At 43.2% G+C, this 22,724-nt stretch overlaps 1 protein-coding gene across 3 annotated transcripts in view; it reads right to left on the bottom strand.

Moving 5' to 3' along the window:
* Window positions 1-1,605: 1,605 nt before the first annotated feature.
* TTC12 (tetratricopeptide repeat domain 12) overlaps window positions 1,606-22,724 on the bottom strand; it is a 77,056-nt gene continuing 55,937 nt past the window's right edge. The window contains exons 16-21 of one of the 3 annotated variants that reach the window (XM_083163238.1): window positions 22,606-22,710; window positions 21,706-21,774; window positions 19,223-19,324; window positions 7,157-7,256; window positions 6,013-6,238; window positions 1,607-5,192 (exon numbers count right to left, since the gene is read on the bottom strand). In XM_083163238.1, coding sequence (XP_083019364.1) covers window positions 5,123-5,192; window positions 6,013-6,238; window positions 7,157-7,256; window positions 19,223-19,324; window positions 21,706-21,774; window positions 22,606-22,710 — 672 coding nt within the window. In that variant the 3' untranslated portion in view covers window positions 1,607-5,122. Of the gene's footprint in view, window positions 5,193-6,012; window positions 6,239-7,156; window positions 7,257-19,222; window positions 19,325-21,705; window positions 21,775-22,605; window positions 22,711-22,724 lie in introns of all 3 variants that reach the window. The other 2 variants (XM_083163237.1, XM_083163239.1) reach the window with 2 other exon arrangements.

Consider the following 22,724-nt stretch of genomic DNA (forward strand, 5'->3'; position numbering starts at 1 on the left):
CCTCAGATGGATGGACAGGGAGCATAGACAGATGGGACAGAGCACCATAGACAGAAAGACAGATGGGTGGTGGCCATAGACAGATGGGTGGGGTCATAGGCAGATGGGTGGGGTCATAGGCAGATGGGTGCAGAGCACCGTACATAGAAAGATAGATGGGTGGGGGCATACACAGATAGGGCAAAACACCATAAATAGAAAGATAAAAGGGTGGCAGGAACAGACAGATGGGCGAGAAGCCAAAACAAATAGGGGTAGAGTACCACAAATAGAAAGATGGATGGGTGGTGGGCATAGACGAATGGACAGGGGGCATAGACAGATGGGCCAAAGCACCATAGATAGAAAGACAGTTAGGTGGGGGACAGACGGATGGATGAGGGGCTGGGGCAGAGTGCCATAGATAAAAAGACAGATGGTTGGTGGGCACAGACGAACAGACAGGGGGGCATAGATGGATGGCAGAACACCCTACTGGGGGACAGACTGACAGACAAATGGACAGGGGGGCAGCATAGATGGTGGGAAGGGTGGGGAGCAAAGATAGACAGGGAGTACAGTCTGACAAATGGATGCTCACCAGCAGCGGGCCTTTAGACTTCTACAGCTGGCTCCAGCCAGTGGCAGCAGCGGCTCTTACTGTGTCTGCAGAGCAGCTCTGGGCAGCAGCCGCAGTGGATGCTCTACTCTCCACACCTGACGGTGCAACTCCTGACAGCAGCAGATGCAGCCGGGCCCTTGTCCTCTCTGCCCTTCACCCATGGTGCGGCTCTAAGCATCAGCGGCTGCAGCAGTGGCTCCTCCTCTGACCTCCCCCCTGCTCTAGTCCATCCCGGCATCAGTGGCAACTGCAGGGTCTTCTACTTTCTCTTTTGATCATCAGCAGCTTCCGGCTCCAACCCTGGTAATAAAAACTCAGTCCCCAAACCGTGCAGGTTACGCCACTGTTAGTTACCACACTCACAGGCAGCCTGGCTGCCTGTCACCCATAATATGTGCCGCCCCTAGGTCCGTGCCTCAAGGGCCTAGTGGCAAGTCCGGCCCTGCTCGCGCATGCTTACTACAGGCAACATGTATGAATATGAATTTGTGATACCGTAAGGTGCCATCTTATCAGAGTATTATTTCATTTATTTTATATATTAGTATGTTGTTGAAGAGCTCAGCATCTGACCACAATGAAAGCAAGAAATATTTCTAGGTCATATCTGTGTGTTGCCAATTTTCTACACTGTATAGAATGCTAAGGTGCTGATATGTGTGACAGTGCATGATCATTTTGGAAAATGATTATCATGAAGGAGGAACGTAGAGGCTTGGAATAATGATTACTGGAAGTGACACAAAGGTTGCCTAGCAATAGCACAAAAGCCAAAGAAGAAACACATTATTTGATAAGGAAACAACAGAGAAACTAAATACAAAACATGATGAGCGTTATCTTTGAAATGAATAATACAGCAGCTTTACTATCGGCTTCTTCTAGAGCATTATTCAGGTTTGCTTACAATCTACTGGATACTGAGACGGAACCTACTTCACCGACAGGTACCGTACAGAGTATTTGGCCATTCATTAAACTTAAGGCTTACTCATGCTTTATTAGAATACATGCGGAAAAGGTACAAAGGGAAACCATGATAACTGTAAATTGAACTGTCTACAAAAAGGATGCCTAAAATAAATACAAGATTTATAACCTTTTAATCTTGAATAAACTCACAAGTCAATGAGCGCTATAGTAACAGCGGTCAATGCAGATATAAAAGTATACGGTACATGTTTTATTTGTTTATGCTAGAATATTCAAATATTTTAAAACCATTTATTAGGATTCATTACTTTAGAATGGGTCATAAATCTGCGTAATAGTATATGCAGTTATATTTTACATAATATTGACACTTCTCATGCAGCGAGACGGAAACGTCAAGGGTAGGACACAGAGTCACAAGCACAAACTGCTGCTGGTTGTTTGATTTCATAGTGATCCCTCCAGCTGATATCTTCAATCATATGAGGTTGTGTCATCTATTCTTGTATTACTATACTGAAACTTCCATTTTTGGGGGGAGGCAGCTTCCAGTGATACATCACACAGCTTTGTCCTACAGGCAGGACTGTAGAATGCTTTCCCCATCCCTGGTAATGAAAGGAGATGTACTGTAGGCTAATTCCAGAGGGCCTCAGTCATGTAACTACATGCTCTACTAGTTTTCTGTAGTGCAAAGATATTGTCTGGTGTACACAGAAAATTACACGAAGGGGCCACGTGAATTTAAAATCAAAACTTTCCTCTTAAAAATAAGGATAGCTGATATGAAAGAAAGCTTCCTCTCCCCCTGCATTATTTCCGCAATGAAAATAATATTTTCTTGGGGATGTGGTTAGCATCCCAGTGGTCAGGATGCCTGCAGTCAGAATGCCAATTTTGGCATCCCAATTAGTTTTTAGTAGACTGGCACTAAAATGCCGACATCAAAAAGGATGGAGACATCGGAATCCCAACTGACAGAATACCGATTGTAAGTATGCAGGGCAGTTAGCACTAGGCCAGATATGTGGGGGATAAGTCTAGGCACTAGTGGGGACCTGGAGTTAGGCTGCGGGGGAGGGTGGAGGTTAGGTTTAGACTCTCCATCAGGATGCTGGCATTGGTATTCTGGTCGTGCATATGCATTCCTTCTCTGGACATAGTAACCATGGAACAACATTTAAAAGAGGATACATCCCAAAATGGGCTGGACATAGCATTTATTGTGAGAGTCTTCCCATTGGCTTACATAATGAATTATCAAACATTGGGGCAGATGTATTTAGCCTTAATAAGAGATAAACTGGAGATAAAGTGGAGATAACTTGGAAGAGATAACGCACCAGCCAATCAGCTGTGTTTGAAATATGACAGTTGGGATCTGATTGGCTGATGCGTTATCTCCTTCCACTTTATCTCCAGTTTATCTCTTCACCAGTCTTAATACATCTGCCCCAATGTGCCTCTCCACTCCAACAAATAGAAACAATTGAGGCAGCACTAGGTTTTTCCTGGCTTAGACGCCCTGTGGAGCTTAGGATGAGTGGGATTGTCTTAGCACTTTAATGTACATCTGGAGGGTAAGTCCCACTTATACTTGGCAGTAAGAGGTTAAATGCATACAGATGTTCATCTCCAGCTATGCGTTACTTATCCACTTCCCTGGGTTTTATTAACTGTCCTGTATTTTCCTTGTTTTAGGCCATTGGTTCCCAACCCTGGTCTTCACGTACCCCCAACAGTGCATATTTTCTAGGTCTCCACACAGAATCACAGACAAAATAATTAGCTCCACCTGTGGATCTTTTAAAATGTATCTGAATAATGAGTGCATGTTTTCCAGGTGCATGTTTTCCAGGTGCATGTTTTCCAGTGCATGTTTTCCAGGTCACCTGGAAGGTGGTTCCAGGTGACCTGGAAAACATGCACTGTTGGGGGTACTTGAGGACCAAGGTTGGGAACCACTGTTTTAGGCTATAGATACAATCCCTTTGGTCGCTTCTAATATATTAGAATGTTTTGTGAAAATGCATTGGATTTGCATTATGAACATTTCCAACAGAAACATTTGTGATGCTCAAGCATTTTATTTGTCTTCACTTACACAGTAGAATTTAAAGATATTTCTGGATTAATCTTACTTGTATCGTACCAGACCCCAGTTGGTTTATTTGTATGTGTCCAAAAAAACTCCACTTCTCACACCAAATAACATAAACCTTGTTAATGATTAAAATGGTGTCCCAAGGTCATGTCCTATTGGATTGATAGGGGAGCTAATGGGCAAAGGACAAGCATATACTTTAGGACCCTATATGCCTGGGAAAAGAGTGTTCTGGATTGTGGCAAGGTGCATAGGCTGACAGAAGAACATGGAAGCATTTGCACAGAAGCAGCACTTTGGACAGGCAGAACAATTATTTGTTGTCCCCCATTAGTCTCTGTATCATAGGGGTACATTTACTAAGATGGTAGTTCTATTGACGATGGGATGTTGCCCATAGCAACCAATCAGTTTCTACTTCTTATTTATTTACTACCTTCGAGAAGATAATAGATAGAATCGGACATCCCATCTTAAACAGAATTCCCATCTTAGTAAATTTACCCCATAGTCTCCATTCAGTGGTTTGTCATGGATAGCCTTTTTTTGAAAAATACTGTCTAATTTCCATCTAGATGTACACAGTATATTCCCTACTTGTGTTAGTGTACTTGTTAACTGCTTCATAAATTCTAGAGCTATTTACCTCAAATCCTATTTACAGCATAAATATAACAGTTCTTCTTGTGACTTATAAAATTTGGATGTGGTATATGGTCCCAACAGTCATTAGCCCGACATCAGGATCCCAACTGGCCGGACTCGCTGCACTTGCCATGCTGCGGGCACGGTGGCTCGCTACGCTCACCACCTATTCTATTCTCCCTCTATGGAGGTCGTGGTCCCCCACGAGGGAGAATAGCCAGTGGCCGTCGGGACCCCGAGTGTCAGGGTTTTGACTGTCGGGATCCCAACATCTGGGTAATGACTGTCGGGATCCCAATTGTCGGGAAACTGTCCAGCACCCATAATATTCTTGATGGACACACCATCGCCAAAATATCCGTTTCACCCCTTAGGCTTTATGAAGGCCAGAAAACTTGGTAAACACTGAAATACCCATATACTGTATAGATAAGAAATAAATAAATTTGTTGTGAATTTGTCCACAGAGGAAAAGTGCAATGTATAAAACAGTAATATTTTCTACAATAAAGAACACTTTACAATAATAATCCATGTAAGGGTAAAAAAGAACTCCAGGAAATGAAGCAAAACAGGTTGCAAAAATCAATTCTACATTGATGTTCCACTTCTATCATATGTTCAAGGCTGCTATAAAATACACATGTACTATAAACAAAATTTACATTCAGATTCAGACATTTAAACATATGATTAAATAATAGGAAACCACAAATTTATTTACCAAGCTTCCAATACCCAACATTTGTATCCAAACTTTGTATTTGTGTTTATTTCTAACTTCCTTTTTATACTTTGTTCCCTCTAACACCATTGCGGTATCTGGTATAAAAGATCAATCATTTGATATATTTCATACAAGAGTTAAGAATCTCAATTCCATGAAGTTCACGGAGTCGCATCATGTATCTGGAATAAATAAAAATAAATAGAATTACTGAACCAAAATGTCAATTTGTGCAGTGCCCCGGAATTATGTAGGATGACAGGAAGAGGTAATATTCTATCTTTTCATGTCATGATCACTGTTATCTAAAAGCCATTACACTACAATGTGCTAAAAAGTTAATGAAAAAGTTACACAAATGCGTAAGAGTAAAAAACAAACAGATGATCCATGGTGAATTAATATTTATTTACAAAGCAACAATAGAGAGCTTTATAGATAAGGTTGATTCCATCAGAGGCCCATCAATCCACCAGCCTGATTTTGGGCTATGCCAACACAGGAACACAATATAAAGTCAACACAAATTTACTAGTTATAATTAAATCCATGGGGCCTGATTCACACCCTAACGGTGAAGTGATCAAAGTTTCTTTGCTGTAGAGGAAGGCAAAGGACCACAGGGGGAAGACGAGCAACTGTTCTATGGGAGCGGTCCAGACAAAGTAGGTGTGTCCAGACTGCTCAGGGGAAGGGCCGTAGCGGCTATGTGACATCACACACAAATATGGCCAACATGTGCTTGGCTTCGCAGCTAGGCTCCGCAGCCAGGGGGCAACCGAAATGTGCAAGTGCGTTGCTGTGAAGCGATGTGCCCACTAGGTATCTGGCGAGTGGGGTGTCTTTGCCCTGTGCATGGTACATAGCACTGGCAATAGTAACTTTGCACATTTTAGCAAAATTACAACGGAGTCTAAATCAGGCCCAATGTCCTTAAATCTGAAGCTGTGTTGCTATGTTAGTCAGTTGTAGACTAGAGTCTAATGATGGGGAAATAGTTACCTCGGCTCTGCAGTGCACAGTTTTCCTAGAGCTATAGCAGCATTCTGTTGTACAGAGGACTGACTGGCATCCCCGCCAGCATGGGTCAGCAGCAACTTTACAATATCCGATTGCAGCAATAACGTCGCCGCCCCTGGGACTTCAAAGCAGTTTCCCAAGCAAAGAGCTGTGTTTCCAATGATTCTTTCATCCTCAGAACATAGGAGAGGTACCAAAGTGGCAAATTCTGATGTAAGAACAGATACAATCATAATTATTCAAGACGGAGTCCACATGACTCTCAGACACCTTACTCTAATGGCATCAAGTAATAAAAAGATTTGAAAATGGTTTCCTATAGAACTGTTCAGAACAGGGAATACGTGCCGGAATAACTATGGTTACACAACAATTCTAATAGAAAATAAAGTCATGACTAAGTAGAATTTTACATGGAGAGGTTAAATATTAGGGTTTAGGTCTAGGTATGAATATACATTGGCCCTTATTCTGATCGGTGCGGCCGGATCCGAATATGCGGCCAGCACCGTGCGTCCTAAACCCCGCCTTCCATACGGATCGCCAACTCCGTCCGTACGCAGTAAGAAGCTGTCCGAACGGACCGCACGTGTATTTCATATGAATACACCTCCTCCATCTCAGGGAACCTCCCCCATCATTCGATGGTCGCAGACCATCGAATGCAGGACCGAGTGGCCAGGCAGCTCCCGCAACCTCAGACCACACAGGCATTTCTCCGTGCAAAAGCAGGGATCTGGGCGGGCAGCTGACATCCGGCAATGTCATATGTCCGCCCCCTACACGTGCGTCACGGCCGCATTACCATACGTACGCCCAGCGTTTGCATGGGAACGCCCAAGAAACGCGGGGTGTAAACATATGGTAATGAGCCCAAACAGCCCTTCACGCCCCTCTCCACCCCCTGTTCGTAGTGTACACATTTCATGCGGAATGTGGCCATGCGTCCCGCTCGCACATGCGCAGAGACGCCTCTGCACATGCGCAGACACAAAACATCGGCGGCACGAACGCACGCGGATATTACCGCACCAACCAGAATAAGGGCCATAGTGCTTTTTATAGGCACGCCCATTTACTAGCTCTTTGCTCATTCATTTTAACAAGTAATCCTAGCGCCACTTACTTTTATCATATTTTACAACATCCATCTGTGCCTGGGAATTTTGTTTGGTACACACAGCAAGCACTTTTACAGCATAGGACGACGTCCGCTGTCCACCTGCCTATATGGATAAACAAAAAAAGTTTAGTATAAACCAAAACCAAATAAACATTGGGCACATTTTCTTCTAGTTTAACAATAAAAGTTTTTTGGCAATAAAAATCCAAAGGGGCATTCACTCTGGATTGACCATGAGATGACAATTGTGCAACTAACATTTTTAGTTGACATTTACAATTGTCCGCACGGGATTACGCGAAGTATTATAACACAAGATTCCGTGGCACCGGGTTTTCCTAAGAACCTATATAGCATGTTTGTATTAGCGTCTATTCATTGAACTGATGTTTCCCCTTAATAAAAGAGACTTGTCACAATGGATTTGCAGCATTTTTTTTTTCTAATCACCCACAACCCACACATAAACGTAAATGTGCAAAGAAGAATTCACAGAACACAAAGGCACTTCTATATGCTATTCAAACAACATGTAAATAACATAACAGAAAAGAATAATGGAAAAGGCTAAAAACATTGTGTTCAAAATTAAAATAATCGCAGTAAATCAGTTATATGTCTGATTGTGATAACAATAACAATGGTGTCCAGTTTATTGTTGTTTACCAAGTACTGGGATATATAGAATATAATATCTCACACAACTTTATTCCATACTAGCTGACCTGCCCGGCGTTGCCTAGGAAAACCTTGGTTTTTCTTTTTACATTTCCAGAATTGCGGTAAAATGTCATCTTATGCTGTGCCAAAGGCCCAAGATTGCAATTTGTGAAAACCTCCACCATAATGTTAGAATGTGTTTGCGTTGATACTCAATTCCAGCAATGAAATCAGGTGTGGTGTTGTTGTTTGAAATGCACCACTCCTTAATTGATAGCTTGTGTGTGTTGATGAATTCCACATCCACTCCTGAGATTTAGCACCTATTATGCATTTGTGTGTTGTACTGCTTGTGTTGTGTTATGTATATGTGTGTGTGTTGTGTGTATCTGTCCAATGTGTAAGTATGTGAGGTGTGCTACGTATATATATATATGTGTAGTGTGCTGTGTGTGCATATATGGTGTACTGTGTGTGTGTGTACAATGTGTACGTGTGTGTTTGTGATGTGTGGTCTATGTATATCCCCAACAATTATTTCCAATTGTTGAAAGCCTGCACCATAACGTTAGAATGTTTTTGCATTCATACTCAATGACAGCAATGAAATCAGGTGTGTTGTTGTTCCTTTGTCTTTGGTTTCCCAGATTGTCGATCTTATGAGAAACATTTTACACAATAAGAGAATATGTGGTACTTATGTAGTATCTGGGCTGCCGATTTTGAAATCGGGTCCATCGCAATCGACCAAAATCGAATGCGATGCGATCGATGCGATGGACCCGATTTTTCCATAGGATTCAATGTTAAAATGGACTGAGTCCATTTTAACATGGAATTCAATGTTAAAAAGGGGTCCTTTTCATACCCCTACTATCCAAGTGGGCATGAAGTTGGATATAAACCTGTGGCGAGCGTAGCGAGCCACCGAGCCCGAAGCGTGGCGAGCGAAGCGAGCCCCGCGAGGGGACGGTATTCTGTGTCCCCTCGCGGGGCTCGCTACGCTCGCCACGCTTCAGGCTCGGTGGCTCGCTACGCTCGCCACAGGTTTATATCCAACTCCATGCCCACTTGGATAGTAGGGGTATGAAAAGGACCCCTTTTTCCCATTGAATTCCATGTTAAAATGGACTCAGTCCATTTTAACATTGAATCCTATGGAAAAATCGGGTCCATCGCATCGATCGCATCGCATGCGATTTTGGTCGCATGCGATGGACCCGATTTTTAAATCGGCAGCCCAGTTACTACATAAGTACCGAATATGTAAAGTGATATTTACCCAGGAACCAACAGGAAACTATGACCTATGATTAGATCTCCTATTGTAGCAATGAATGAATGTTCTAAAGAGCGTGAGTCCTTCATATTCTAGAAACCCTTCTTTATCATTTAGAAATAGCACCAAACAGAAAAATGTAGTCCTATTTGTGTTTAACACATTTAAATAATTTTGGATTTAAATGCGTATGTGTATGCGTAGTCTAACCCCAAAATCCCGGGATTTGAAACTCCAACTCCGGGATTGAAATCCTTGCCATTTTGGGGCCAAATCCTGTGATCCTGCCGATCCAATCTCGGGATTGACCAGTCTACTCAGGAGTTCTCGATGAAGGCATCAGTCATGTGGAAGTTCCCAGAAAAATAGCAACCGTGCCATTTTTCCAGAGATCTGTGCAATCTAGTGCTTAAACTCTATAGCAATACAGTTGTGAAACCGTGCTCTTTGCGAACTTCGCAAATGTTTCAGCCCCCAGGATTTATGTTGAGACATCTGTAGGTGGTTTTGCTGTTCCACGCAACTGTAAATGAAGAGGCAGCATTGGTCATAGATCATTTTATAGTGAAGTTCTGAGTAATGGACCCCATACATCAGCAATTAATTGTGGCAATCCTCCGTTCTGGAGATGATTGTCACAATTAATCTTTAATGTGTGGGCTCCCCCTTTTGTCGATCCCAATCAAAAATGAATAGGGATCGCCAATCGATTGCTGAATAGGATTTTTAAACATGTTTAAAAATCTGGTTTTATTGGAGTTTCATTTTTGTATGTGTGGGCATTCTGACAGGAAAAATCTGCCGATCACTGAAACAAATCTGTAATGTGTGGGCAAGTCAAATAGATTGAAGAAACCATTTATCTGGGGAAAATCACTGGACCTGAAAAGCAATTAATTGTGATTGCTGATGTATGGGGGGCATAAGTCTATATATAGTGTGGAAAATGCTCAATTAGTAGTACTGGGTAAGTAAAAAATACATGGTTTCCCTCAAGCTCATGAATGGTATTAGTAACCAGCATTGAACACTAAATTATAATGGAATTCAGAGATATTGGTTACATATATTTGCACAAATGTATGATTTAAGCCCCCAAGCCATCGTCAAGGCTTCCCTGTGTATTGGGAGTCCCTAGCACTATATCTAAGTGCAGGGTGCGGCACCCCAAAAAAACAGCATAAGCTAGAAAGCCAAGATCAGCACACTAGTGAAAATACTACAGTGTTAATAAATATTAGTGATAGGAAACCAAAGTTATATATAGAAAGTAAAGGTGCCCATACACTGAGGCGATTTGGTTCGATTTTGGCCAATTGCGACCAATTGACCTGTTAAATCAGACTAAATCATCTCTCTCTGACGTGCGCATCGGACCAGGTGGTCGGACCGGCTGACCGTCTGACCACCTGTTCTGGGACCTCCCTCCTGGCAGCGAGGTAGGCGGGAATCAGGGACGAATGCAATCCATTACAACGGATCGCATGCGTCCCTGCCGCCGGGAAGGTCCAGGCGGCTTGCAGGGTATCGGGTGTCCGAACACTGCTGCGAGACGTCGCAGCAGTGTATGGGCACCTTAAGAGTAAAAACACTAATCGGTACTTGTTTCCTAGCACGGCCACAATCGTGGGCATCGTGTGCCTTAACTTTAAGGCACACGATGCCCGCGATGCCCACGATTTCCTTTGAAAAAAGCACAACTCGGGTACATCGCGTCGGTTGTGTGCCTTAAGAAGGCACACGACGCGACCGACGCGATGCCCGCGATTTCCCCATAGGCTTCAATGTTAAAATATTTTAACATTGAAGCCTATGCGCGACCAACGCGATGCCCCCGATTTCTCTATAGGCTTCAATGTTAAAATATTTTAACATTGAAGCCTATGCGATGGACCCGATTTGTCCATAGGCTTCAATGTTAAAATATTTTAACATTGAAACTGAGTCCATTTAACATAGGAAAAAATGGGAAATGGCCCAATATGTCAAGCCCTCGCAGGCTTGACAGGTATCCGCGTCCCCTCGCCACGCTTCGGGCTTGGTGGCTTGCTGCGCTCGCCACACTTTATATTCTCAACTCCACGCCGACGTGGATAGTAGGGGAATGAAAAGGTCGGAGGAGGCGCACCGCCGCCACTCGCGGGCTCGCTGCGCTCGCCACACTTTGGGTTCGCGTCAATCGTGGGGGTGGCGGCCACAATGGAGGGCCATTATTTTTACACACATGCCGGGGCCATAACCAATGAGAAATGGCCCATATTGGGGCATTTACCATTTTTTCCTATGTTAAATGGACTCAGTTTCAATGTTAAAATAATTTAACATTGAACCCTATGGACAAATCGGGTCCATCGTGTCGGCACACCATGGACGCGATGGACCCGATTTCTCCATAGGCTTCAATGTTAAATTATTTTAACATTGAAGCCTATGGAGAAATCGGGTACATCGCGTCGGTCGCGTCGTGTGCGTTTTGGTATGCACCCGACGCGACCGACGCAATTTTTTCCGACACGACCACCACGATAGAAATCGTAGTGGCCGTGCTAGGAAACAAGTACCCACTAATCTTAATGAAGTGTGATTAAAATCTTAACTGCTCAGGAACTCGCCAGTCATACTGCCCACGTGCATCTAACGAAGGTCACACTATTGACATTTAGGATATAATGCTTGTGTCGTGTGAAAAAAGGGGGGGAGTGTAGCAGCGCTGGTTAGAGTAAATATAATTAAAATACGATAAAAACAGTGCAGATTGGACTGATTGTACAATTTAAAAGAAACAATTTATTAAATGATGAGACCAAAATATGCTGGTAAAACACAAGGGGTAGGTCCTGGGGGGACAAGTGGTGTGGGACTGTCCGTTCCTATTACGCCTGGAAATATAGTCATAAAGTGCAAATGCAATATGCGAAATTGGGTTACCGTCCACCTGCAGACACATTGTAGGGGTGTGATGTAGTTCTCCCTGGGACTCAAGGCCCTGAGTTGGAATGTGGGCCGAGTCACCGTCCAGAGTAGGGGAGACACCCAGGATGGAACTCCCAAAGATGATGTTGGGGTCTTTCAGGATGTAGTTTGGTGTCCACGGTAGGTAAAACCCGAAATTGAGTCCACGGCTGGTCTGGAACAGTCCAATCAAAAGTAAAAAGGGGGGGGAATGGCAGTACACCTGACGCGTTTCGCCGTCTTGATAAAGCCGTTGAGACGGCGAAACGCGTCAGGTGTACTGCCATTCCCCCCCCTTTTTACTTTTGATTGGACTGTTCCAGACCAGCCGTGGACTCAATTTCGGGTTTTACCTACCGTGGACACCAAACTACATCCTGAAAGACCCCAACATCATCTTTGGGAGTTCCATCCTGGGTGTCTCCCCTACTCTGGACGGTGACTCGGCCCACATTCCAACTCAGGGCCTTGAGTCCCAGGGAGAACTACATCACACCCCTACAACGTGTCTGCAGGTGGACGGTAACCCAATTTCGCATATTGCATTTGCACTTTATGACTATATTTCCAGGCGTAATAGGAACGGACAGTCCCACACCACTTGTCCCCCCAGGACCTACCCCTTGTGTTTTACCAGCATATTTTGGTCTCATCATTTAATAAATTGTTTCTTTTAAATTGTACAATCAGTCCAATCTGCACTGTTTTTATCGTATTTTAATTATATTTACTCTAACCAGCGCTGCTACACTCCCCCCCTTTTTTTGTACAGTTCGGACGTGACAACTCCGACATAAACCAGTAGCAGCTAGTGATTCAACACTAGTCACAGCGCCACCCACCCCGTACCCCTCCCTTGTGGAGAAGTACAACACTTTTTCTTTGTGTCGTGTGAAGTGGACTTTGGCTTTAGGCTTCTAAGCTGGCGCTGTAGCACATAAAGTAATGATTCCATCAGTAATTACATTTGCACAGCTATCTGGCAGTCACCTTAAGAACTTCACCCCTCACAGTACATCGGGACGGGTAATAGCTGACAAGCAAGGAATAAATTAGGCCTTCATTTTATTCCTCAGCTGTCACCTGCAAGGCGCCCCATCCTCCCCAATGGCGCCCTAGGCTGAAGCCTAAACAGTCTATTGATTAATCTGGCTCTGGTTACACAGAGCTGTGGTCAATTCTGAAATGTGGTGGAATGGTGATGGGCATTGTAGTCGGTGCCTGCGGTCTAGTAATGCTCATAGGGTGTGTCAATGCAAGCAGCTGTGTTTCCAGGCATAGGCAGCCATAACCAGATACTGCCTCTGCCATATGGCTGGAGCAAGTTTCTATAGTGCAACCCTTGGTGGTGTATAAGGATGCACCAATTGGTATTCTGGCATGCACGCATGGGTGTCTGAATCCTTGCGTTTTTGGCCAAACCAATATACACTTTGCATTGTGATCAGCAGGAAGTTGCAGATGGAGAACACCAGGCTGCGCAGGGCTCATTGCGTTTTCTTACCACTTAAGTCCGTAACATTCCAAGAACATTAAATATCATGTCTGTCAAATTGCTTCCGTTGTAAACGGTTGTCGATTCATGTTTCTGAATCTGGCTTCTTCTATTGATGTAATACTCTTGACCTTTTCTATCAATCAGCCCAATGACTCACGAGACAACAAGAGCCTTGCCGTGGTGTCTTCAAATATTATTCTGTCTTATGAAAGATAACAGCTTTCCCTGTTCCATAAACAGAGTGTAATTCAATATACAAACAGAGATCAAGGAGAAGGAAGTAATCGTCATTATTCCTTGTCCATCAGTTTATTCACTGTATAAATCAACAGCAGAAAATGTTTTATTGCAGAATTGCTGAAAGGAGGAAAAAGTGAGGGGGATAAGATACATAACAATGCCCAATAAAAGTCTCCAATTGTACATGAGACGGCATGCAGGGGTATGGGTCATTGCGTCGGCCAAATTAAGGTCGACATTCATTGGGTCGACCACTGAAGTTCAACCCATGAAAACGGTCATCATGCTTAAGGTCAAATTCCAACACAAGCATTCGGTCAACAATGGGAAGGTCTACAGTCAAAAGATCGACATGTGTTTTTACGTTTGTCCCGAATGTCGACAGAGTAGACATTGACAGCAAAAAAGGGTACTGCTCAACCTGTTACGCTCGGCACACTATTATATTCTCCCTCCACATCCTAGTGTAGGCCCGGCCAACCTGTGGCTCTCCAGAGGTTGTGAAACTACAAATCCCATCATGCCTTGCCACAGTTTTGCTATAAGGGATTGTTAAAACTGTGGCAAGGCATGCTGGGACAACATCTGGAAAGCCACAGGTTGGCCAGGCCTGTCCTAGTGGATAGTAGGTCATGAAATATCACCTGTCGGCACATGTCGGCTCAAACAAACGTGAAAAAAATCATGTCGACCTTTTGACTGTCAACCTTTCCAATGTTGATCTAATGCTTGTGTCGACATTTTGACCCTGTTGACCTTAGACATGTTCACTTTTATCATGCGTCGGCCTAATGTATGTCGACCTTAATAGTGTCGACATAACAACCGCATACTGCATGCAATACCCTTCACATCACACTGTTCATTGGCACTCACAATTCCTAGATTTGGGGTGCCCTATGGTTTGTGACCACATTGTTTAAATATAAATTGCAGGGGCTCTGCATTAATTTAATTAACTAACAATAATAAGCAGTGGGGATTTAGTTCATGGATTTAATCAATGCAGCCCCGGCACGGATCCCCACTTTTCTGCAGTTCCTTGCTCAAAATAATAACCATCAATATAGCTATCATATAAGGCGAGGGTGATACAGAATCTCAAGGAGAAGGCTCAAATATAATAATGAATGACATCACTTTAACAATATGTTTTAATGCACTGGGGGCTGAGATGAAAGCAAACCAAAAAAGACCAAGGCCCTTATTCTGGTTGGTGCGGTAATATCCGTGTGCGCCGATGTTTTGTGTCTGCGCATGTGCAGAGGCGTCTCTGCGCATGTGCGAGCGGGACGCATGGCCAAATCCCGCATGAAATGTGAACACTCCGAACAGGGGGTGGAGAGGGGCGTGAAGGGCTATTTGGGCTCATTGCCATATGCATACGCCCCGCGTTTCATGGGCGTTCCCATGCAAACGCTGGGCGTACGTATGGTAATGCGGCCGTGACGCACGTGTAGGGGGCGGACATATGACATCGCCGGATGTCAGCTGCCAGCCCAGATCTCTGCTTTTGCACGGAAAAATGTCCGTGTGGTCTGAGGTTGCGGGAGCTGGTGGAGCACTCGGTCCTGCATTCGATGGTCTGCGACCATCGAATGATGGGGGAGTTTCCCTGAGATGGAGGAGGCGTATTCCATGAAAAATACACATGCGGTCCGTTCGGCCAGCTTCTTACCGCGTACGGATGGAGTTGGCGATCCGTATGGAAGGCGGGGTTTCGCACGCACGGTCCTGGCCGCATATTCGGATCCGGCCGCACCGATCAGAATAAGGGCCCAAGTGACTATGCACCTTGGTGAAACCATGTTGTTCCACAGGTGGGGCAGGTGTAAAACGTGACTAGATTTGAGAGGTTCATGTCTAGATTAAAATCTAAATTGCAGTGTAAAAATGAACGGTACCATAATTTGTGGGCTGCATGCTGAGGCAGGCAGTATTTACACTGCATGCAACTGTCCAGGTGCAAAATTACTTGCTTATTAGCATCTTAATGCTACTCCAGATGTTCTCCTCCTTTTCATATTGAATCCAACATGTGTGTTGATACATTAGCCCATTATCAAGCAATCTTTCATACAGTTTAACAGTCTGTACCTTTCTGTCCCAATTAACCTTAACGAATGAGGAGTACTTTTCGCATCAGCTAACTATTGTCCAAGACAAGTTAATTAACCCAAATGTAAATTATGTAGAACAAATATTTAAAACATGAGCTGTTGGATTGAGGTCTAAATTTGGATTGAAAGTGAAAACACTAATTTAGTCCATTTAACTCGTCTGCCATTGACATGTTAAGTGGAATGCCATCAAACAGCCATTTACTACAACAGTTTTGATTCCTGGTATTGTTATTAAATCCAATTTAAGGTTATTAACATTGGCTACATCCAGCACTAATGTTCATTAGAAATACTTAATATTGCAAATATAATGTTATGTAAATCGGTAATTCTCAGACGTGTTTCTAATGGAAAATATCTTCCATATACAGTATGTCATGAAGTTATTCTTATAATCAGTGGATGGCCACAGGGAAACATGCACTGCAAAAGAAACAACCTTCCTGCCGCTGCTACACAGGATAAAAAACAGCGCAAAGCAACTACATCTAGGGCTGGATACACATTAAAATGATGTGGTGTCCCAGCCGATGGCACGACCGGCAGAAGTAATGCTGGGTACACACCAGGACGACTAGGGCCCGATCCCCTCAATCTAGATCCAATTCCGACCAAATGGATGTAGATTGTGTGGTGATTGGGCCCTTTTCAGTCCTGGTGTGGACCGATACCGATCCGATGCGCGGTCCCGCGGGTCGGTCAGTCGTTATTCAGATCCTATCTGCTGCAGGTAGGATCTGAATAATGACCATACTACCGGGTGCGGGTGTCCATCGGATCGGACCCGCTCACGGTGCACATCATGAGCGGGTCGTGCCCCCCGCATCATCGTGAGCGGGTCTGAAGAAACACTGACGACCCGCTCACAATGTGCATCATGAGCAGGTCGTCGTGGTGTGTACCCTACATAAATGTTGGTCAGCTCTACACAATCAACAATGTACAGTAGCATGTTATTGCGTGCAATATTATCCATGGCCACATTCAGCAGCATGCGGTCAGCTGGCAGGTAGTCCCATCTCATGTGCTGAGAATAAGATGGGAAGACCCATCTGTCGAGGGGGCAGTAGCGTGCAAAAAACGGTACACATTAGGCGATGTGCGCTATATGTCGGTCCTGCAGAATCAGACAAGATATCATCTAATGTGTACCCAGCCTAACTCACAGGAAATTCATAGGTGATGGTAGAACACTTCTCCAACAAAGGATAAACAATTCAAAGCACGGACTAAAACCTTTGCCAGTCCTGCTCGTACTATCTAATCTTTTCTCTTGGTGATTAGGCCTTCCCCCAGTTAACGAAAACATACACCTATGAACAAGGCAAAGAGTGTTCAGACAGTTGCAGGCATTGTTTTATTAGGCCAAAATGCTTATTATGGCCCTCTGGGTAAATGTCACACCCAACAAGCAGTCACTCGCTCACTCCAAGACTTCTTTTGTTGTGACTGTAATAGGAAAGTTAAGTGAAAGATAGTTCCATCTTGCCTGGTGTCATTGGAAATACTTTTTTTTTCCATATATGTAGGGTATAAATCCCAGATATCCACCTTGTGTTACAAAATAAGTAGTCCCTCATGTGGTAGGTTTTCTACTTTCAAAAATAGCGGTCTTTATTGGGCTACCATATTATTCTTATGCGCTCTGGGAATAATTCAGATACAGTAGCAAAGCGGCTATTGTATGCAATGTACATGTACAGTTGACGACTTCGCAACAAGGGATTAGTCGTGAAATGAGTGACAGAAAGACAGCTTTTGAGGGTGGTAATAGGAAGTGGTTAGATAAAGGAAGGCTGTAATGGCCATTCAGACATCATTTCTGAGTGTGAATATACTTGTATGGGCAGTTGCGATTGGTGAGCCCTCTGTGCCACAGGAGTACAGCTGAGCCTCCCATTTATATACTAGAGCGCTCTGCAACATTACCCGATTAGCGACGATTTTACCGATGTGAACTGTATCAGCAGTTGGAGGAAAATTCTATGACAACAGTGGGTGTCTCTATGCTTGGGATAGATTCTGCCCATATTAGCATACAGTTGCACTTGGGAATGGCAAAAGATAACATTAGCAATTGCGCCAACAATCGCATGTGAATTAGACATGGCAAAAGAAGTTTAAAAAATAATAAGGGCAGATTTTGTTGTGGAAACTGACATGTAGGAGGTTGAAATTTTCTTGTGATATTTATAAAGACAAAACAAGAAAGTTTTGCAAAAAGACTAACAATATTTTCTGAAAATACCAATTCTTCTGAAAGAAACAAGGTATAATTTATATGGTACTACTTCAAAAATTATTGATAGTGATTTTGGACTGTGACAAACACAAATGCCAAAAAAATGGCCTCAGACTGCAAAAACCATGTGAAGGCATTAATCGTACAATATTGTTCAGTTTTTATATATGATACAAGATCTTTCTAATTGGGAAATTGTAAGTCACACGAGTTAAGACATCATACTCATCCTATATATTAAACTCTCCCTAAATGGGGAGAATCCAAGTGTTGTGCATGCTGGAGGCCACTAGGTGGCACAAGAGGTGGATTTAGACCTCAAGGCGCCCTAAGCAAGTAACCGGCTTGAGGCCCTCCTCCCTAAACAAGCCATAGCACTATATTTTGCTGCTGATTGAAGGTGGCATCAAGAGTACCTTGATGGGTGCATAGTTTACCGATAAATGCTTAGTTGTGTGAACATCGGATTTGCTTACAAATTGAAGTAGGCTTAATACCTGGGTTACATTTAAAGTAAACTGACTGCCCACATACATTGGATGAAACCATTTTGTGCGTCCAGACATTTTTAATCCTATCAAAGAACTTCAAAGGGACTGGGCTTTGGGAGTGCTCCTCTCGGAATGTTTTGGATGGCCAGGATATCTCTATAGGGCCTCTTGTACCTTCAGGACCCTAGGCTGGCATCTAAATTTCCTTGTAGAAAATCAACTTCTGGGTGGCACTCAATGTACAGTTGAAGTGTTGCTCTCTTTGGCCGTTCAGAGCCACCGGCGCTGACATTATTGATATGAAGTAACATTATTTTATTGGGCTGGTAACTAGTACTATGAATGCATTTTGGCATTATAGCATTGGTTCCCAAATATGCTCCACAAGGAACCCCAATAGTTTAGATCTTACGGATAACCAGGCTTGGACACAGATGACTTAATAAGAACCTTAATCAATTTGATTTAACATCTGTGCTCAGCCATGGATATCCTTAAAACCTGTTTCGTTAGGATGCCATGATGACTGCGTTTGTTATATTTGTACCCTGCCTCTTCTCAATTAGATTTATTTTTATATTTACCTTTAGACACTTTATGAGCTTCTTTACAATGCCTCCTTGGATGGAGAGTCCAACTGCTGCTGTGCATTGTGGGAGAATCCTGCTGAGAATGCCCAAACATCTCTACGGAGAAACAATAGACAGGATTCAACGAACTAGAACACATGAATAGTATAATATAAAGGCATAGTATCAACTAAAATTTACAAACATTATTAAACAGATAGCACACAGTAAGTGAAATACAGTATTTCTATAAAGGGTTGTGCCAACACCTTTGGTGACACACTCAAAAATAGTTGTGCTACTATATGAGATTTAACTTCATTACCCCAAAGCTTGTGTTGTTTGTAACATACATGGCATTATTTAACATTTCAAATGATATGAAGACACTACAATATCAGACATTTTTAAATGTTAACTAATTTGACAGTTTTTATTTAAAAAAAAATATTCATTTGATAATGAAATAAACAATTGAAAAACATTCTTAAAATCTAGATAAATGTTCAACTTTCTCTTAAATTTGAATATAAGACATTCATTGATTACACCACCAAGGTGAGGGGCACTGACACATGTAAGGTAGGGTTTCTGGGTGGCATAGAACGGGATGTTCTAATGGCAAAATGGTGTCAAACCTCAGACAAACTACCATTTTCAAAGGTCTGCTGCATTCCCCATACATATTATGCCCCTGAAAGCAAGACATTTTGGAGCTTGTAACCACTAGGCAATGAAATCTACAGTGCATGCTCACACATGCACTGTAGAACTCCTAAACACTGAAGTCCTCAAAATGCCAAAGACAGCTCTTATTGGTAGACATTAATGCACTATTAGAAGATGCTATACATGCAATAAATGCATGGGGTGGTGGGATGTATCACAATCAATATGCTGAAGTTATACATCCCAGCCCAGTGTTTAAGATATTTGTGGTGCTGTGATGTTTGTACATTATTCTGTTTAATAACATCACTAGTGTATCTCATTGGCACATTTGTTGGTAGGAGCCTCCACAAGTTAGTTTGCCCTGGCACCCCAAAAAACTTAGGCCCTTATTCTAATCGGCTCGGTACGGCCCGCGTGCGGCCGTACCGCCGATGTTTTCTCTCTGCACATGCGCAGAGGTCACTCTGCGCATGTGCAGGGGAATTCTCCGTGTTAAAAATTTAGACGCCGCAAAGGGGGCGTATAGGGGCGTGAGGGGCTTCATCCCCTCATTTCCCTATGTGTACGCCCCGCGTTTCATGGGCGTTCCCATGCAAACGCGGGGTGTACGCATGGTAATGAGGGCATGACGCCACTCATGGGGGCGGAAAGCTGACGTCGCCGGATGTCAGCTTTCAGCCCCCATACAAGCTACCACACGGACGATTGTCCGTGTGGTCTCAGCTTGCGGGAGCTGCCGCGGCGTGCGGTCCTGCCTTCGATGGTCGTCGACCATCGAATGCAGGGGGCAGCTCCCAGCATGGTGGAGGCGTACGCCTCCACCATTTTCGTGCGGTTCGCCAGCCGTCCGTGTACGGACGGCCGTGGCGAACCGTATGGTGGGCGGGGATTCGTCTGGTGCGGTCGGAGCCGCATATGCGGCTCGACCGCACCAACCAGAATAAGGGCCTTAGTGTGTCCCTGAATAGTAACAATATAACAAAAAACTTCATGCATGTATAAATGCTGGTTCTAATGACCCTTCAATAGTCTAATCTACAGAAAGTCATTAATGAGCCGTGATTTAGGGGGAAGATGCACAAATCAATTTTAATAAATGCATCTTTAAGGGCTTAGCATTACAGTCATGGCTGCCATGAGCAATCTGGGGCCCCAGTATGATGGGTGAGTAGTCACACCATGCTGTGGGTCTGTCTGGTCAGTACAAGGTACCTGAAGCTAAGGACTCTGAAGAAAAGGAGGCAGGTACAAAACAAGCATCTCTGGGTAGGGATGGTCATTAGTGCAGTCGCGGTTGATGGTTGTCATCGATGGTGATTCTGCAACCAGCCATCGATAGTAACAAACTATGTGATGGACACCCATTGATGGTTTTAGCTATTGAATGGTCGTCCATTCTCTTTGACTGACTGCCCATTAGGTTAATCAGAATGTGGGGGCAGGGCTTCAGGGTTGTCAGGGTTGGAGCTATGCTCCGTGTCCCAGCACCTTGAAAAAAAAAATGATTTCTGCTGTGCCAACTATCTGGTTCTATCTAATCGATGGCCAAAGTATTCAATATCGGCCATAAACCATCTTTGAATCATTGATGTCCATCCCTGTCTCTGGGGGCTTATCCCCAATATGTTGCAACTACAACCCCTGTGCTGCAACTAATTTGTGGCAATAACCAATGGGGTACACCGTTCACCCAAGCATGTGGTGTAACTTGTAGCAATACTGTACCCATTAAAATATCCCGCTTTAATTTACAATGAGTGCAGCATAATCTAAAACAATTTCAAACAGATATACATGTATTTATAAAGATAATTCTATTTACTTACAGTCACAATGTTCCCATCTTTACTGCTAAGCAGAGACAAGCATCTGGTACTTATATCAACGCCATTCCCCTAAACATATATGAATAGAGTGAACTTCTACATAAATAGACAATGCTCTGCTACGTATAATAAAATGTTCATTATTTTATAGGAAGGACAAAGTTCATGGAATTTTCCAGTAAATTAAATGGTATATGAATTGAAGAAAACATATAAATACAATATTATAGCAGCTACCTGCTCTATGTTAAATCGTAAAAATAAAAAAAATAAACATATTTTAAAATATACTACAGACACAACCTTGCTAAGGGGAATATTCTGGTTCACTCCTACTGGCAAATTCGTTCTTAAATGGTCAAAACCATGTGCACTGCAGGGGGGGGCAGATGTAAAATGTGCACATAGAGTTAGATTTGGGTGAGTTATTTTGTTTCTGTGCAGGGAATATACTGGCTGCTTTATTTTTACACTGCAATAAAGATCCCACTTTGAGGTAAAACCCCACCCAAATCTAATTCTCTCTGCACAAGTAACATCTGCCCCACCTGCAGTGTACATGGTTTTGTCCATTTGAGAAGGAAATTGCCAGAAGGAGTGAACCAGAATAACGCCTTCATTTTACTTTAAAATTAAATTATTTATTTTTATTTTTTTGCATTCAGTATATGCTTATCCCACATGTGCCAAGTATTGTGAACGACTAGGCCGATGTGGCATGGAGCCATCTATAGTAGATATGTGGTATGTCAAAATCCAAAATTGAAATAAACTCTTCTTAACTTCTAAAATCATGGGCAAGCATTTTGTTCTTCAAAGGGAAACATTTAGTAATATTTATTAAATAGATCCCTGGATATCCTTGCAAGCTGGTAGTAAAGAGAATCCTTTATGTCTTACCTGGATTACTGAATTCTCTTCCAAGGACAAGTTGAACATGAGGCCAAGTAATGCAATCAAAATGTCTTGATGTGCTCGACCAGCAGTTGGAACGCTGCACTCATCCTGATGGAACATAT

Source organism: Crinia signifera, chromosome 19, assembly GCF_055691185.1.
Source record: "Crinia signifera chromosome 19, ASM5569118v1, whole genome shotgun sequence".
Taxonomy (NCBI): domain Eukaryota; kingdom Metazoa; phylum Chordata; class Amphibia; order Anura; family Myobatrachidae; genus Crinia; species Crinia signifera.